This window comes from Microcebus murinus, chromosome 2 (assembly GCF_040939455.1).
Source record: "Microcebus murinus isolate Inina chromosome 2, M.murinus_Inina_mat1.0, whole genome shotgun sequence".
NCBI lineage: Eukaryota > Metazoa > Chordata > Mammalia > Primates > Cheirogaleidae > Microcebus > Microcebus murinus.
The window spans coordinates 31,271,271-31,289,477 of NC_134105.1; the positions used below are offsets into that span (position 1 = coordinate 31,271,271).

An 18,207-nucleotide genomic window follows, 5' to 3' on the forward strand; every position below is an offset into this window, starting at 1 on the left:
GGGAAGCCTAACAGCAGGAGTTTCCAAGATCAAAGGCAATAAATGGCAGTCATGCCCTTTAGCAGCCAGCTCTACAGAGGAACAAAAGCAAGGCTTAGGCCCCTAAGAGGGGGAGCTCACAAGGGCTGGTGAGAGAAGCAGCAGTCTAAGGCTAGGGCTTCCCCCAAGCACAGGAAGAAGAATGCCCACTAATACACCCTGGCCGCTACCGATGAAAGCTGCAACTCGGTGAAGATGCAAGGGCTCAGGCAATGGTTTGGCTTCTGTCACCAACTGCTGGGCAAAAGCAACACAGCTCAAATTAGGTTCCAAAGGTACAAATATGACTAAAACATAGCAAACTTACTCTCAAGTAGCTTACAATCTCGATGGAGACAGAGTTGTAAAGAGATGATTTGAAACTTGTGCAGGTAGTTGGGGAATTTGACAAGTGCCAAAGGAGAGGAATGCATTGTGTGCTATGAGAACACAAACATGGATTGCTTACCCCAAACTGAGGTTTAGGAAGACTGAAGAAGATGCTACTTGAACTGATTTCAGTAGGCAAAGAAAGGAGAGAAAGATTTATCATGAACAGTCATGAAGGGGAGACACAGCAAAGCATGTTCGGGGCATTTCAAGTAATTGGATATAACTAGAGTGGAAAACTGAAGGTCTCATAGGGTGTCTTGTGCCATGCTAAGGAGTTTATTCCACCGGCCATAGGGAGGTACAGTGGAAACTGCTTATCATCCTCATTACCATTTCTCCTCTTCCTTTTTTTTTTTTTTTTTTTTTTTTTTGAGACAGAGTCTCGCTTTGTTGCCCAGGCTAGAGTGAGTGCCGTGGCGTCAGCCTAGCTCACAGCAACCTCAAACTCCTGGGCTCGAGTGATCCTTCTGCCTCAGCCTCCCGAGTAGCTGGGACTACAGGCATGCGCCACCATGCCCGGCTAATTTTTTATATATATATCAGTTGGCCAATTAATTTCTTTCTATTTATAGTAGAGACGGGGTCTCGCTCTTGCTCAGGCTGGTCTTGAACTCCTGACCTTGAGCAATCCGCCCGCCTCGGCCTCCCAAGAGCTAGGATTACAGGCGTGAGCCACAGCGCCCGGCCTTCTCCTCTTCCTTTTAGTAACAGAAGCTCTTCTCTCTCCATTAAATTTTAGCTGAACATGTATCTTTCCAGTTGGGAAATATGTTCTCAAGCCTCCTTGCAGAAGATGTGACCATGTGACCAAGTTCTAGCCAACGGGACGGGAACGGAAGTTAGGAGTACAGCTTTTGTGTTACAGCATTGAAAGGAAGCCACTTGCTCTCCACTCTCTCTTTCCTCTCTTTCTCCTTCCTGGGGTCTGGAATACAGAAGTGGCCAAGTGAGCCAGGCTCACCCATGCAAACAATGACCACACCCTGGAGTAGGTGGCACACCAAGGTGAAAGGAACCTGTCCCAGGATGAACAAGGGGACCAGAGCTGTCGCTACACCCCAGACATCCACCTTACTGGATTATTGAGTGAGAGAAAAATGAACTTCTTGTGGAGTCACTGTCTTGTGTGTGGGGGTCTCTGTTGCAGCAGCATAGCGCATATGCTAATGTGGGATGGAAGGAAAGATGGTGTTGAGGCTTCTGATATAACTCCTGACTTGGTCAGAAGTGGACAAGGACCTAGGAAAGGCTGAGACAACAAACGTTTCAGCCTTTGAGTATAGCTGAGTGAGGCTAGGGCTGACAGACAGCAAGACAAGCAGTTATGCAGCCTTGTCTCAAAAGAGATAGGAAAAGCTGCTTGGAAACTATAAACTGGTTCTAGGAGCCAAGTTCATCCAGAGCAGGATTGCAGCCAGCAACCACCTGAACACCTTCCTTGCACTCCATCCTGCAAAGCTATGTCCATCGCCATCTTCAAAAGCTGACTCCAACAAGCCTGCCAGTGAAGACTTCATTGGCCAATCCCACCTTGTCACTCTGTGTTTATCATGTTTGCAGAAAGGAAAATTTATTTATAATCGTGCTCTGTTTCCTGAATAGGATGGTCCTCTATCTGGAAGACCTTCTGTTTTGCTGAAGACAAATGAATTCCTCTGAGTAATGAAAGGTTGAGGAATCTGCCAGGGGCTCTGAGAAAGGAGAGTTAAGAGCATAGAGGTGGAGAAGAGTAGAAAGAACTCCCCTAGCAGCAAAATCAGAGAAGAGAAAGTACTCTGGAAAAGAGTTTGGGTGGGAGGGTGGATTTCTAAGTTAATTGTTGCAAGCTGTATGATGTAAATTGTGTCTCCCCTTCAGTAAATTCTGCCCTGGTATGAGAGGGGGTATGAGGAGTATGGATTCTGGAAGCTTAAATAAGGGGATGAGGCTGATATCTGGATTACATATAGCATCAGAAGACAGAAAAAACTAGAGCAAGAAAAGTCAGAGACAGCAGCAGTGATTAAAAGTTCTATTAATAGAATTTCAGTATCATCCTTTATTTATTAATTCTATAATTTAAAAATTATGTATAGTGCATTGCCATAATCTAAGAATTATCATTCAGCCAATAAACAATTATTGAGTACCCATTACTAGAATCATTGCTTGTAGTTATTAATTGCTTATGAAAATTCAGAAATGGAGCCTTTTCTTGCAGCTGGGGGAGGGGGTGGATTTTAGGGAAGGCAACATGGGAGACGTTGTATTTGAGTTGGGTCTTGAAGAGTGGATAGGCATTGGTTATGTAAAGGCTTTTCAGAGGAAGGGAATGGCATGGAAGATCTGAGTAAAGTCAAACACACTTTTTTCAATAAATGTATATCAATATCCACCATGTACCAGGCACTGTGCTAGGTCCCAGGGACAAAAGTTAAAGTTACTCTCCCAGGCTTCTCTTAGGATAGTCCCCAACTTTTCTATGCATTCCATTATTGGTCTGCCACATCTATCTGTTCTTTCTTGGCCACATTTCTGTGTGATCAGTTCTTCTCTTGAATTCTATGTGTATGTGATGCTTCTTTTGTTCCTTAATTATACTATTATACTTTCCATTTATTCTAGTGTCTTTTAACCTGCTGTTGATGACCATTTTGTCAATTTATTGAGGTCAGTTGAATTTTGATTTTCTATACACTTGGAAAATCCATCTGCTTGGGGTCATATGTAATATTTATAGAGACTCATTTTCTTTCCACTGTCCAGACCCACATCTTAATACTCTTGTATTACAATATCTAATGAAGGTTGAAAGCGAGACAAATACTATGGCCCCAAAATCCCAGGTTACCAAAACCTAGTATCTCTGTATTGGCCACATTTTGTTAACCAAAATGGCAATGATGTCTCTTAAATGACAGTCATAGTTGTTATCAACAGATATCTGAGTACCCACCACATGCAGAAACAGTATGCATGATGCATTGGCCCCTATTCTTTTTCTTTCTTTCTTTCTTTTGAAAATAGAATCTTTGTGGCAAAAAAAAAAAATTTTTTTTTGAGACAGGGTCTCACTCTGTCACCTGGGATAGAGTACAGTGGTGTGAGTATCACTCACTGCAACCTCAAACTCCTGGGTTCAAGTAGTTCTCTTGCATTAATCCTCAGCCCTCGTTCTTGAGAGGTTTGGTTTAGACAGGGAAGCAAATAGACAATGTACATACATTTGTTTGGTAGGGGACTTTTCCACCCATCTTCCCAATAGATTAAGAGAGAACAAAATGTGGGAACATAGAAAGGAATTCTTTCCTCCTCTGCCCTGTTCTGTTTTTACTGGTTACCTTCAGAAGGAAGGAGTTATTGATCTGATTGGTCAAAGCCCAGGTAAAGGGGGGAAAATCTTTTTCTATGCTCACACAATGCTTCTGACACCAAATGTGTGGGGTCTCTTATGCATCAAGCAATTCTCCAATTTTCTGCAGATGCCAACTAGGTATCCTATAGTTCAATTAAATTCTGACACTATCTACCCGTTGTTAGTGTCAGATCCCACAAGTTAAGGGCTCAGTCCCACAAGGCTGCCCTCACTTCAGATGCCAGTCAAAAGTCAGGTCTTCCTGTACTTCGGACTGACTGGCTATAAATTGGGGGTTTCCATAACTCCCTGCTTAGGTTCAATAATTTGCTAGAATGACTCACAGAATTCAGGGAAACACCTTACCTATGTTTACTGGTTTAATATAAAGAATACAATTTAGGAACAACCAAATGGAAGAGATGCATAGGGCAAAGTATGGAGTGAGGGATGTGGAACTTCCGTACCCTCTCTAGGTGTACCACCGTCCCAGTAACTTGATGTTGTTGAAACTGCTGATTATAAAATTGATATAGGGCCATAAGGTGGGAACTGTGGTAGGGTCCTGAACTCTGAAAAGGTATAAGCATAGTTAAAAAAAATAACCCACCATTGTTCCTTAACTTGCTTTCCTGCAATTGTTTACTACTCAAGAGTCACATAACTGATGGTCACAAGATTGGTAGCTTTCTTAAGCACTGTTATAGATAATATCACTATTGTAAAACCTAAGACTGATCTTTGAGATATTTTCCAGACTCTGCACTTAAGTGGACCAATTGACACCAATCATACCAGTTGCAATACTGGTATGACTCAACTAGGAACTGACTCAACAGGTCCTGCAACCCTCTACCTGTCCTCTACTCAGTACAAGAGGATAATTTCTGCTCTCCAACCCTATGAGTTCATCCCTAGACAATTAGTAAACCCAATTCCCTAGCCCTTTGTCTGCCAAACTATCTTTAAAAACCCTGGCCCCCAAATTCTCAAGGATATGGATTCGAAAAATTCCTCCTATCTCCTTGCGTGGCTCCCTGCTGCGATATTAAACTCTTTCTCTGCTGTATCTCCTGCTGTCTTGTGTGTTGGCTTCCTTCTGTGCAGCAGGCAATATAACCTAGTTGGGTGGTCACATAGTCACCAACCCAGAAGCCCTCTAAATCCCGTCCTTTAGGGTTTTTATGCAGGCTTCTTTAAGTAGGCATGATTGAGTACATCATTGGTCACTGGTGATCAACTCAATCTACAACACTTTTCCTCTCCCCAGAGGCTGGGATGGGTGGGGCTGAAATCTCCAACTCTCTAATAACAGGGTTGGTTTCTCTGGTAACCAGCCCCCATCCTTATAGGCTTTCCAAAAGTCACTTCCTTAGTGTAAACTCAGATGTGGTTGAAAATGGCTTGTTGTAAACAACAAAAGATGCTCCTTTCACCTTTATCACTCTGAGCTAGTGCAGGATCCAGGGACCAAACCAAATATTATAACAAAAGATGCTCCTGTGGCTCCTGTCACTTAGGAAATTACAAGGGTTTTAGGAGTTGTAGCCAGGAAGTGGGGACAAAGATCAAAATGTATATTTATTATATCACAATATCACATCAGGACATTAATTAGTCCACATTTTTTCTGGTGGTTGGGGCTATTTTTTACTAAAAGGTCATTTCCTATTCCCTGCGGGGTGGGCCCAGCCCAGTCTCCATTTAGCACACACTTAGAAGGGTAAAGCTTGTGTGCTTTGCAGACCTAATCATCTCTCTTTTGGCAGGCATGCCCAGGCATACCAGTCCCCAGATTCACAGGGGAAAAGGAGGAACAGGGAATTAGGAAGCTTCACTTCAACCTTAAACATATGCCATGTGATTCCACTCCATCTTTTTTGGCAGAGCTCTGCTCTATAAGTTATTGGCTGCTACCTCAGCTTCGAATAAAATGATCCTTTGGTTTCTGTTCTAATTTCTTTCTTGTGTATGTGAACCAAAATAAAATTTTAAGCCCCTTAGCTAACTGAATAGACCCTCTCTTGGCCAAGGGTACTCCAGAAAACCTAAAGCTGAGTTGCTGGCCAAGAGAAAGGAGGTCAGACACACTTCATCACACCCCCCCCTCCCTTTTGGGGGATTTACTTTGTAACAATGAGATGGTAAATCATTAGCTGCCCTCAGGCTATACAAGACAATGCTTAAACCACACCTGCAGGCTGTCAATTTACTTAACAGATCACATGAGTTTCAGTAAATGTCCAGTGGCTTGACTCTGATTAACAGATATCCTTAAGTTAAAACATCCCAGGCCTTTAGACTAAGCTTCATTCCTTTAATCAATTATAAATTAAAGAATCTTTAAATCCACATATAACCTATACCCCCATCCCTTTTGAGATGTCCTACCTTTTCAGGCCAAACCAATGTACAGCCCTCCATGTTATTGACTTAGGGTCTTACGTGTAATTCCTGTCCCCATGAATGTACAAAATCAATGTATGACCAGCCCAGAGCTCATGGTCACAAGAGGTCCCAAGAAAATGTGTCCTCGGTAGCTGGTCATACACATAGGATCAGAATAAATCTCTTTATTTTACAGAGTTTGGGTCTTTCTCCATTAATGTGTATAATTCCCTTGGGCACCCTAAGGAGAGGAGAAATGATAAGCAGAATAGGATTTGGCTATTTCTTGTCTTCAATTGTAATCAGATTGTATTTTAGGTCACAATTTGTCACAAATTTTTGCTGCCCTTCCCAGGGAAGAATTAGACTATATTTCCTATACTGCCTAACCCCATTGACATCAGTTTGGTCAGGTGAACTTTTCTGGCCAAGAAAATCTGAGTAGATTTTCTAACATGTGTAAGTCCCAAGCAGAAAAGTATTAAGAGCCAGTGTGTGTTCACCATATTTACTTTTCTTCTTCCATGACAGACCAACGTTGTTCCGGATAAAGATTGTTCTATCAGCCTGGGTCCCGACATGAAGACAACCTAGAGGCTAAACAAGTTGTCCTGCCATGGACATGTATGGTATTTTGAGAAATAAGACTTTGTTGTTGTAAACTACCTTGGGATCACTTGTTATCACAGCCTAACCTAGTTTATCCTGACCCATATATTTACCACATTGCCATCTGTATCAAACACCATTGTTTGTCCTTCCAACATCTATTCTTTCATTCCTCCCATGATAACCCCAATTTTGCCTAGGTATTCACCCACCTCTATGTGGCCATGTGTTTTGGGGAGCGGAGTTCAATTCCCAGCCACAGGGGATTATTTATAATTCACTTAAGCCATTCATGGTAGTTTTCTTCTCCTTGCTGGTGATGGGCTTAGATGTGGGCATATGCGACTAGGAAGTCTGCTTGAGGACTTCTCTCAGAAAGGTTTTCCTTGCTTACAAAAAGAGACACATGGGAAGAAACAGTCTCTCTACTTCTGCTAGACATTGTGTGCATGTGTCAGCTGGAATTGTGGCAGCCATTTGCGTAGCTGTGAGGGGCACTAGCCTAAGGATGTTAGAGTGAAAAGAAGGAATGAATTTGGGTCCTTGATAATGTCATTGAGCTGTTAAAAAAAACTAACCCTAGAGTTAACCTACCCCTAGTTCTCTTGTTACATGAGATAATATATTTTCCTTTTTGTTTTTAAGATAGTTGAATCTGGAATGAAGGGCAAAAGAATGAGTTAAACTTTAGGGACACAGGTGATGGCAGGACAGCATCCTTCTATATTGTTGAAGCTCAGGAGACATCAGAGTTAAATTTGAATTTGGGAGTCATCTACAGAGAAATATCACATAAAGTAAAAATAGTCCTACACCCGTGGAAGCTATCTCTGTGTTTGGAATTTTGGTGACATAAGGAAACATTACAACTATACAAGTATTTCACTTCCTAACTGGACAGGCTACTTGTCCCAGGTCCTCAGTTATGACCAATCCTAGAAAAGGGGAGATCTCAGAGATGGTAGCAACCTACTGGTGAGGAAGAGCAAAGACAGTGAAGAAGGGAGTGATTACGATGTCTGGATCCTCAGACCCTCCTCTCCTCAAGCCTGGTTTTTGTGGACCTTGGTAGCCACTTGCAATTGAATTAATCATTCTAGTTTAGCATAGATCGCTTTGAGAATGGGTCATAAGCAATTTCAAATTCACTGACTCATACGTCTTTTGGTAAGTTACTGTTCCAGAAAGCCATGGTACTAATCATCCTGTAGATATCCAATGGACGATACTGTAGGAGTCCTGTAGGAAGCATCAGGGTCAACATATACTATGGGAAATCAAGGAAATGACCATTGTAGAAGATAGAGCTTCCAGTGCCCAAGTTGACTGGTGGTCAGAAGTGTTAAACAAAAATTATGGGAGGTGAGCTGGGCACTGTGGCTTGTGCCTGTAATCTCAGCTCTCAGGAGGATGCCTTAGTCCAGGAGTTTGAGACCAGCCTGGGCAACACAGACCCCATCTCTAAAAAAGTAAAAAAATTAGCTAGGCATGGTGGCATGTGGCTGCAGTTAACTATGATTGTGCCACTATACTCCAGCCTGGGTGACAGAGATCCCTGTCTCTGAAAAAAAAAAAAAAAAAAAAAAAATTATTGGAGGTCATTGTTCCAGACTGAGCTCTTGCACTAGGCCACAACAGATCCGACTAAACCAAAATGGAGTCACACCTGCTAAATGCCATGTTTGGCTAAATGCCACATAATCAAACTGAAACTTGAAGGAACAAGATACATCCCAAAACAAACCAGTTTTTCCTGACAACAGGAGATTCCAGTCCACCTGAGTCAGAATAAGGGAGTCCCTGTGCTTTAACCTTTACCAAAAATGTAAGCTTTAGTACCTAGTGTTAACCAACAAGATTTTTTCCTACTGTTCTGCTTTCTTACAGAACATCTTACAAAACCCACTGTTCTGCAGTTATCTAGTGGGAGCTCTCATTCTAGTTTGTAGAATGGAGACTGCCCTGATTCATGAATCTCAAATAAAAGCCAATTAGATCTATAACTAAATTTGTTGTGATTTTGTCTTTTTAGAAGATCGTTTTGAAAGTTACTAATCCATAGGACACCAGGTTACAGTTACTTTAAGAAAATACATTCCTGGGGTTGGGGGAGGGAGATATTTTGCTACACAAAAGGATTTACTTAAGATTGCTTGAAAAAGAATTTTTGAGATTCAGGTTATACTGAACTTTTCTAAAGACACATCTCAGTGAGTAAAGCACACACTTGCATAATACTTAGAGTGAAACCTATATCCTCCCTGAGACATCTTACCCCATTTCTAAGTTGTCATTGCTGGGCCTACCTTGAACTATTTGTGCTTCCTTAAGCCAAAAAAAAAAAAAAAGACATTTTTAATGAGCTGGAAGAGCAAATGCAATCTCCAAAGATGGCTAACTTCAATCCTGCAGTTATTTAGAAAGGAAAATCTGGTTTCAAACACTGTTGTTTGCAGGTAAGATTCCTAATTGGCTAGGACCAAGGACAGTGTTTAAAGATGACTCAGTTGTATAGCCTGGGGAGAGTGGGAGGGGGAAGGGAGACCAGCCAGTGGCCCTACTAACTAAAGTGGGCCTTAAATCCGTTTTAATGACCTCAAGGTTGTGAAGATCCAGAACTGCTGCAACCTTGGAACGGTGTCCAGGGTAAGAAAATCTGAGCCCCTGAGCAATGCACCTTCAAATGATCTGAACCGGAGGCAGCTAAAACTCAACTTCCACCCACCTCTCTCTCCCCAGCTTCACGCCAGGATTTGGGCAGAGAAATCTCTCTCCTTACAAGTTTTTAGGGCTCAAAGGGGGGCCCAGCCGTGTGTCCTTCGCCAGGCCCCGGAATCTCCTTTAGGACGTCCCTGAGGCCTGCCCGGGACTCAGCAGGCAGCCGTCTGCGACCCCAGCCCGCGAGCGCTCCGGCGCGCTTTTGGACGCATCTGCAGCCCACTGCGCATCCTTCGTCGCTCGGCGCCGACACGCTCTCAGCCCCACCGGCCGCCGCCCCGGCCCCTCCCGCTCCGGCCGCCCCACCCCAGCCGCCAGCGCCACGCCCACTGTGGGGGCTCTGAGACAGGCCCGGGGTGCCCTCCCCCAGCCTCGCCGTCGCCCGCCTGCGGCTCCCGTGCTCCCGGGACCCCGAGCCCCGCCCGGCTCCCCTCCCCCGGCCGCCGCAGGCCCCCAGCCCGCCGCCCCTCCCGGGCGCCGCCCGCCGGGGCCGCCTCTGCAGCGGGCCGTGCTGCCGGCCCGCGCCCGCCGCCGCGCGCTGATTGGCTGGCCGCGGCCGGCGGCGGCGCTGAGTGGCCGGGCGGATTCGCTGGGTCAGGGCTGCAGAGGCGCTGGCGCACCGGCGGGAGCGGAGCCGCGGCGCGCTCGCCGGGGACGCCGGCCGCCCGCCCGCCCTTGTGAGCGAGCGGCCCCGGGCGCCGAGGGGTCCGCGCCGCCGCGCTGGCCGCCATGTGCTCCCAGCTCTGGTTCCTGACGGACCGGCGCATCCGCGAGGACTACCCGCAGGTGCAGATCCTGCGCGCCCTCCGGCAGCGCTGCTCCGAGCAGGACGTGCGCTTCCGGGCGGTGCTCATGGACCAGATCGCCGTCACCATCGTCGGCGGCCACCTCGGTGAGCGAGGCGGGCCCCGGGGGGCGGGGGGCGCGCCGGGATCCCCGACCGCCGGCCGGTGTGCGCGCTCACCCGGCCTCCCCCGACGGGTCTCTTTAGGGCCCCACAAACCAGCCGCTCTCCCCCTGCGAGACCTCTTGGGGTTGGAGAAAGCCCCTTACCTTGATAGCTTCTGTGAGCCACCATCTGCCCTGAGGCCAGGATTTGGGAACGTGATATAATTTACTTGGAGGACTTTGTTTTGTGAGGAACCCAAATTCACCTGAAGCCGCCCGGGTTGTCTGAGGAAAATCAAGCTGCTAAACTCTAAATTTGCAAATTCTGCTTGCACCTAAACCCTGTCAGTTTAGACTCTGAGATTTCTAGAAACCCACACTAAATTGACACAGTTGCGATTAAGATGAATGTTTTGGAAAGTTTTCTAGGAGTGTGTAAACATCAGTAATGCACTGTTTATAGAATATTATTCCCCAACAAGGAATCTATAGGGGAAATCTGAGAAAGATTAGAGTCGCCTCTTGAGTGTAAAGTGAGAGAGTAAACCTTTGATAGGTTTCTTTAATTCATCCTCCTCCCTAGAAGTGTTGGATTCTGATTCGAGAAAAGCCAGGGTTTCAGGTACAGACCATTCTGACTTCATTGAGCATTACTGCGGTGTCCAAGAGACTTTACTGGGTAAACCAGGGTTATCATCTGTGACCCCGACCTCAAAGGTTAAGTGTGTTTTTAGATACTGCTAATTATCCTAATACAAGCTCTCTGATTTAGGAATCCATGATTTATTAGCCTCCTGCTGGCTTGCTGTTTGAGTGTCTCCAATGCTTCACTTGGGATATCCAGCCATTTCTGGGGGTCCAGTACTCAAAAGGGTTTGGACCCAGTTCAGGGTGCTTTTTGGGATACTATTCATATTATTTCAACTGTACCTTGTTAAATAGGCTCATAATTTGTTACTTTTTTTGGCAGAGAAAAGAATTGCAAATTCTGAACAGACTACTTACAAGCGAGATTTTGAATATGACCTGTTTCTAAGTGGAATATATTTGTTATAGATCTTGCATCCATAAGTTTAAGGCCCTCATATGTAATTTCAGATTGTATATCCTGTTGAAGAAATATACTATTAACATTAGGTCCCTTAAATTTAAACTAAAAACATGTCTTTCAGGCATAAAGGGTATCCTCTCTCTATCCTTGATTTGCTGAAAACTCTTACAGTTAGTTAATGCAGAACTAGATTCCTGAACAGGGAATCTGCAGACTCGTAGTCTTGTGACAGCTTTGCTATTTACAAGTATCTTGGCTTTGCTTTGGGCAAATCACTTGATGTCTTTAAATCTTAAGTTTCTCAGTTATAAAACTAAAGGTTAAAGTTCCTTAACCACCTTTAAATTTCTCTGTTTCAGTACCATATATAAATTGGATAATCTCTTATATTTTACTGATCTAGATTAAGTACTTAATATATATATCCTTTCATCCCCAGGATGAATTTTTTTTACTTATTTATTTTACAGTTAGTAAAGATGTCTTTTTAGAGATACAGTAATTGAAATTCCGCGTCATGTTCTTATTATAGACCCATCACAAATTCTGTAAAAAAGTAGGAAAATGTGCTCTTTATCTAAAACATATTTATGTAATTTTAAAAATTATTTATTTATTTAGAGTCAGGCTCTCTCGTCCAGGCTGAGTGTAGTGGCATGATCATAGCTCACTGCAGTCTCAAACTCCTGGCCTTAAGGACAGTCCTCCAGCCTCAGCCTCCTCAGTAAGTGGGACTACAGGTATGCACCACCATGCGCAGCTAATTAAAAAGAAAAAAAGGTTTTTTGTAGAGACTGGGTCTTACTATGTTGCCCAAGCTGGTCTCAAACTACTGGCTGCAAGTGAGCTTCCTACTTTTTCCTCCCAAAGGGCTAGGATTACAGCCATGAGCCACCCCACTCAGCCCCATTTTCAAGAATCAGTCCTAGGAAAAGAGAAAATTAAATTCTAATGCTACAGGAAACGTTTAAACCCTTTTGTTTAGTGTCTTAAATTTTAATGGAATTCGTGTGAAAATACCTCAATCTATTCAGAAACTAGGAGTTAGTTATTTCTTTTTAACTATAAGAAAATCTATACAGCTATTTTGCCTGGTTGCTGGAAAAGTTGAAGACAGGTATTTTTTGATGCAGTTTTAATTTTTTGTTAATTTAGAGGTAACCACGCACAAATCACAACACACAGAACAAACCTATTAGATCACCATTTATGATGTCCAAAGCTGTCAAAAGATTTTTTTTTTGTGTGTGTAAGTAGATTAATTCAAGCACAAGAAAGTGAGTTCCATGAGAAGAATGAGCTCGTTTGCTGTGTTTAGTGCCGTAATAGTGACTAGAATAGTGTTTTGCACATAGCACTCAAATATTTTTTGAATAAAGAAATGAGCTTTATTTCCCAGTTTCTTCTATAGTCAAACTATAGAAAACTCTTGGCAATTTGCTGAGCCTAACTCATCTTCTGAAAATAATTCCAGAATTCACTTGCTTTGAAATACAGAAATATGTAGTTACAATGAATGATATTGGTGTTATTTCCCATTTGAGAATTACAGAATGTGACAGCTGGAAAGGACTTTGAGATCATCCGTTCTAACTCCTTCATCTTACACAGAAGAACCTGGGCTCAAAGAGATGAAATGACTCGTCAATGCCATCCAGCTGGTTAGCAGCAAACCCACAGTAAAAAAGCCTGATCTCCTAATTCCCAGCCCAGTGATAATGGAATAAGTCTGCTTTGGGACATCTGCAACCTATAGTTCATTTCTCAATAGATGTGGAATTGAACTGAATTGAATTAAATTGAGGCCAGACAGTGACTTTGCAAAGTAATTTTTTTTTTTTTTTTTTTTTTTTTGAGACAGAGTCTCACTTTGTTGCCCAGGTTAGAGTGAGTGCCATGGCGTCAGCCTAGCTCACAGCAACCTCAAACTCCTGGGCTCAAGCAATGCAAAGTAATTTTATAGTTTAGGAAATTCAGGTACCTCCTTTACAAGGCCTTGGTGTCTTCACTCCTTTCCATTGCTTCTGTAGGTTAGTGTAGGGATATGATGAAGGGCCTGATTTGGCACAGTGCCTCAGCCAATTGCTTAAATTCATTTCTGAGCTTTTCTCTCTGGAGGCTAGTCAGAGCCCAAAGGCAGGGATTAGAATTTCAGGTTCTATCTGGACATAGGATTTGATAAGAGATTAAAAGTTTTGAATTTAAAGATTCCAGTGATTGTATTTTAAACATGATTATACATGTAAACAGAAAATGGTATGTACATGCAAGGTTTCATGAATATTATTTTTAATCTAGTTATCTACCCTATCCAGCATAGATTTGGGTGGGGAGACTATTAGGGGGAGGGGAGTGACTTTCAGGTGACTGAAGCAAGCCTGAAGAAAACATCCTCCCCCTTCACTTTTTCCAGTAGCATTATGAAAATCATGTCCATCTCCATTTCTTTTTTAGAAACTGTAAGTTATTCATTCATTCCACAAATACTTATTAATTATTCTTAACCCTAAGGATAAAGTGGTTAATATGACACCAAAATGCACATAGTCATAGCAAAGCATATATGTCACTTTGATGCGCCAGGCACGGGCTTAGGTCTTTTTACGTATTAGCTCTTATAAATGCCAATAAGGGTATTTGGGCCCATAGTCCTGGCTGGGAGTTAGGACCAATAGTCAATAATTCTGGTCTAAACACTTTGTCTCCTCTCTTCTACTCCACTGCATCTATTGGTCTACACTGATTTCGCCCAGCCCCTCTGTGACTTGAGGCCTTGCACTAAAATTCCCTCTGCCTGAGATGCCCATCTGGCCCCTCCCACATGGTGATCTTTTATTTATCCTTCAAATCCAGTATAAGTCATTCGTCTCTATAGAATCTGTCTTGAGCTTCCTTTCCTGTCCCCAAGTAGTCACTCTCTTCCATCTGCTGCCAAATAGCATTGTCCATACTTTTTAAAATAGCACTCATCATATTTGATTATAATTTATCTGTAAGGTTTATCTCCCCTCTCCCACTGAATGACTGGGAATCCTTCAAATGTATGCCCCATAACTGGTACATAGTAGGACTTTAGTTGATGTTAGTTGGATTTCTCACTTTGGAAGCACGTATACTAAAATTGGAATGGTTCAGAGAAGATTAGCGTGGCCTCTGCACAAGGATGACATGCAAATTCCTGAAGCATTCTATGTTTTTTAAAAGGATAAAAAGTTGTAAAAAAAAATGTTAGTTGGATGACTGAGTAAAGTGCCTTAAAGGCTAATTTGAAGTATGTGAGACTATTACTGTAATTAGCTTCTGGTTTTGGGAGATCATAATTGGATGTGGAAATGTTTTTGTGATGAGCCATTATATGAGGACAGATTCACTAGTAAGAATTGGGTTATTTGACCACCTGCAGGTCTATATGATTAGCTGGCTCAAGAAACAAGTATAGTTGCAAACTCAGGGACACATACCAAAACAGATAAAATGAGTCTGACCTGGAAATGAGGTTATGCTACAGTTTGTCTCTTAGGAGCAGGATGATTCAGCATTCCTTCCCTTACTTTCAGAGCTAAAACCTTGTTGGCTATATGGCAATTTCTAGGTCAGGTTCTTTAAATCAAGATGTTCTGGGATCTTTTCACTTGGTTCTTTGTAGTGATCATGTGAGTCAGATTTAAAAGGGTGAGGAGGGGGATCCTAACTAAATTTAAGGAAATAGTAGCCTGCAGAAGGCAACAGAAGGCTCAGAGAGAAAGAATGGAGTCCCATCACTGTGCAAAAAGACATTAGCAGGAAAGCGTACCATGCTAACTTTCGTGCAGAGAGCTCAATCTTTAACTCCAGTTCCTGCTAAAGGCTCATGCCTGACACTTTGCTATCTGATTGATGCCACTATACAACACTAGTGGAAAGAAAAGTCAGAGAATGCATGTGGGAGTGCCTACCATATGATATTTTCAAGTTGTTGTAAGTGCTGCATGGTTCTGCTTTACCCCATAGGTCCACATTTATATCCGTGGGCTGACCTCAAGGGCTGAGGCTTTAGTTTATGTTTCTAAGTTGTTTTTAGGGACACCTCATGAACTGTGTTAGGAAGAGTTCTAGAACCAGTAGATTTGGGATCTCAATGCCCTACTCCTATATTTCTGAACCACCTGGTGCTGCTACCAGAATACTCTCACCAAATTTGTTGGGCCTGCATGATGGAGGGGGGTACAGCCATCACTCAGAGATGTCTGTGAATTCTCACCTGTCCATGCCTCTTTGTCACTCCCCTTACTAGCAGGGAGTACACTGAATCCAGGTACATCAGTGCCAGCCCCACCTCACTCTAGCCACTTCCCTGGCCCTTACCCACTGCCCTGAGAGACTTCACCTCATAAGCAGTTTATATTGTTTTAACACAAACCTCCAACATGATCTGAAATTCTCTATTTATTTCTATTTGCTCCTTTGCTATTAAAATGTAACTCAAGACTCCACTATGAGAAAATGGTAAGATTAAATTACTTTGTGTTGAGGAACTAACAGGAATAATGATTCCTCATTCCTGTAACTCTGTTGTTAATACTTTAGTATCTTTCATATATCTTAATCTTCTCAACAATCCTATTCATTCATTCCATTCATTTATTTCATTCAACAAATACTTACTGAGTTTCTACTTGTGTCAGGCACTGTGCTAGGCACTAGAGACATAATGGAGAGTAAGAACAGATGTGTCCACTATAGATGCAGGAAAAATGTCCTCGCGCTTTCTGTCTGAGTGTGCCAGCCAAGATTGAATAGAGGAATACAGAGAAAAAACATGGAGAATTTTCACAACTCAGGAATAGCCTTGTAAATAGTGAAGAACCTGTTTTACCCCCCCTCCAAAAAGAACAGATGTGGTCTCTGCCTTCATTATTATTATTTCATTCATTCATTCTGCCAACAAGTATCTGTTGACTGCCTACTGTGTGTAAGATACTGTTCTAGGCACCGGAATAAAACAGGCTGAAATTTCTGCCTCTTAAGAATATTGTGTTCTAGATGGGAGAGAGAGAATATAAATAAGGTAAGCAAAAAGTATAGTATTTTGGTGAAAGGGGCTAAGGAAGGATAGCACATTTCTGGAGATGAGGGAGGGGATTGCAATTTTGGATAGGGTGGCTGGGTGGTCCTCCCCCAGAAGATTATGTTTGAGTAAAGGTCTAAAGGCAATGAGGAAGCAAGCCGTTTAGATATCTGGGAGTAGAGTGGTTCAGGCATGAGGGAATGGCAAGGAGGCCAGTCTGGCAGAGTGAGCCAAGGGGTGGGCACTAGGAGAGGAGGTCAGACAGGTGGGTGGGGAGGGAACAGGTACCTAGGGCCGAGGGGGCCATTGAAGGACTTTGGCTTTACTCTGGATGAGCTAGGAATCCACTGAGTAGGGAAGTGACATGAGCTGCCTGTGGTTCACAGGGTCTTTCTGGCTACCATGTTGAGAATAGACTGGGGGCAGCAAGGGCAGAGGCAGGGATGTCACTTAGAAAGTCACTGATACCATTCAGGTGAGAGGTGATTGTTGGGTTAGAATGATTTCAGGGAAGGAGGTGAAAAGCGACTTGAATTTGGGCATATTTTGAAGACAGAGTTCCCAGGATTTGCCTGCTGGATCAGATGTTGAATGTGCAGGAAAGACTAGTAGTCAAGGATGACTCCAAAGTTTTTTGCCTGAGCTCCTGGAAGAATAAATATGCCATTTACTCACATGGAAAGATGAGAGAGGAGTAAGTTTGGGCAGGTGATGAATATCAGGACCCAGTCTGAGATGCCTGTTAAACATCCAGGTGGAAATGTCAATTAGGCAGTTTATGGTAGAGATTGGGCTTCAGGAGAAAGGCCTGGCCTGGAGATATCAAAGTAGGAGCATCTCAATACACCTATCAAGAGAATGACTAGAGATAGAAAAGAGAAGGGTCCAGGGACTGAGCTCTGGGGTCCCCTGGTACTCAGTGGTCAGGGAGAGGAGGAGAAACCAGCACAGAATCAGAGTGAAAGAACTGAAGAAATCCAAGAGAGTGTGGTGTCCTAGAATCCAAATGGAGAAAATAGTTTAGGAAGGAAGATGTGATCAGACCATGTCCAGTGTTGCTGGTAGATGAAATAAGATGAGGAATGAAAATTGATTTAGCAATGTGGGTTTAGTATTAGTGACCCTAGTAAGAGCAGTTTCAGTGAAGTGATAGAACACAGTAAATATATAGTATTGGGTGTTTTGTTGTAAAGGAGAGGTGAAAAATAGGATGATAGCTCAAAGGGGAGAGTTGAGAGGAATTTCTTAAAGGAGGGAGAAAAAACAGCATTCAATGTTGGCGTGAATGATCCAACAGAGAGGGAGAACTTGGTGATATAGGAGGGGCATGCAAATTTCAGGAACAGCCTTACGTGGATAAGAAGGGTTGGTCTAAGCTAGGAGTGAGGACAGTTCAGCTATTGTAAGAACAGAGAAAGTAACTTAGGTGTCACAGGTGCAAGTAGGTGAGTAGATGTGACAGTGGGCGCTTATAGAGAAGTTCTTTTCTGATTATTTTAATTTCGTGCATTGAAATAGGGAGAATGAGAGGATGGGAGGAAGTAGTGAAGGTCTGAGATGAGAAGAGAAAGTGTGAAACAGGGTTGAGGTTGAGTGATTGGACTATGGAAATACAGTGATTACCAGGCAGCATTAAGGGTGCCCTCAAGACAACTCAACAGGTTTGTGTATTTCTCCCCGGGTATGTTCCATTGCAAAGGAGGGCACATATGTAGACAGAGTTGGATTGGTCTGACCAGAGTTCTGGTTTAGCTAAGTAAG

General features: G+C 43.2%; 1 protein-coding gene and 1 non-coding gene across 2 annotated transcripts in view; both read left to right on the forward strand.

The window, feature by feature from the left end:
* Positions 1-10,061: 10,061 nt before the first annotated feature.
* The window catches only part of RIMKLA (ribosomal modification protein rimK like family member A), a 36,332-nt gene continuing 28,186 nt past the window's right edge, over positions 10,062-18,207 (forward strand). Inside the window, exon 1 of the mRNA XM_012748504.2 lies at positions 10,062-10,352. Coding sequence (XP_012603958.1) covers positions 10,190-10,352 — 163 coding nt within the window. The 5' untranslated portion in view covers positions 10,062-10,189. The remainder of the gene's footprint in view (positions 10,353-18,207) is intronic.
* LOC142869742 (U6 spliceosomal RNA) lies at positions 14,491-14,597 on the forward strand. Its single transcript, XR_012918313.1, has one exon. It is a non-coding gene; the product is annotated as a U6 spliceosomal RNA (small nuclear RNA).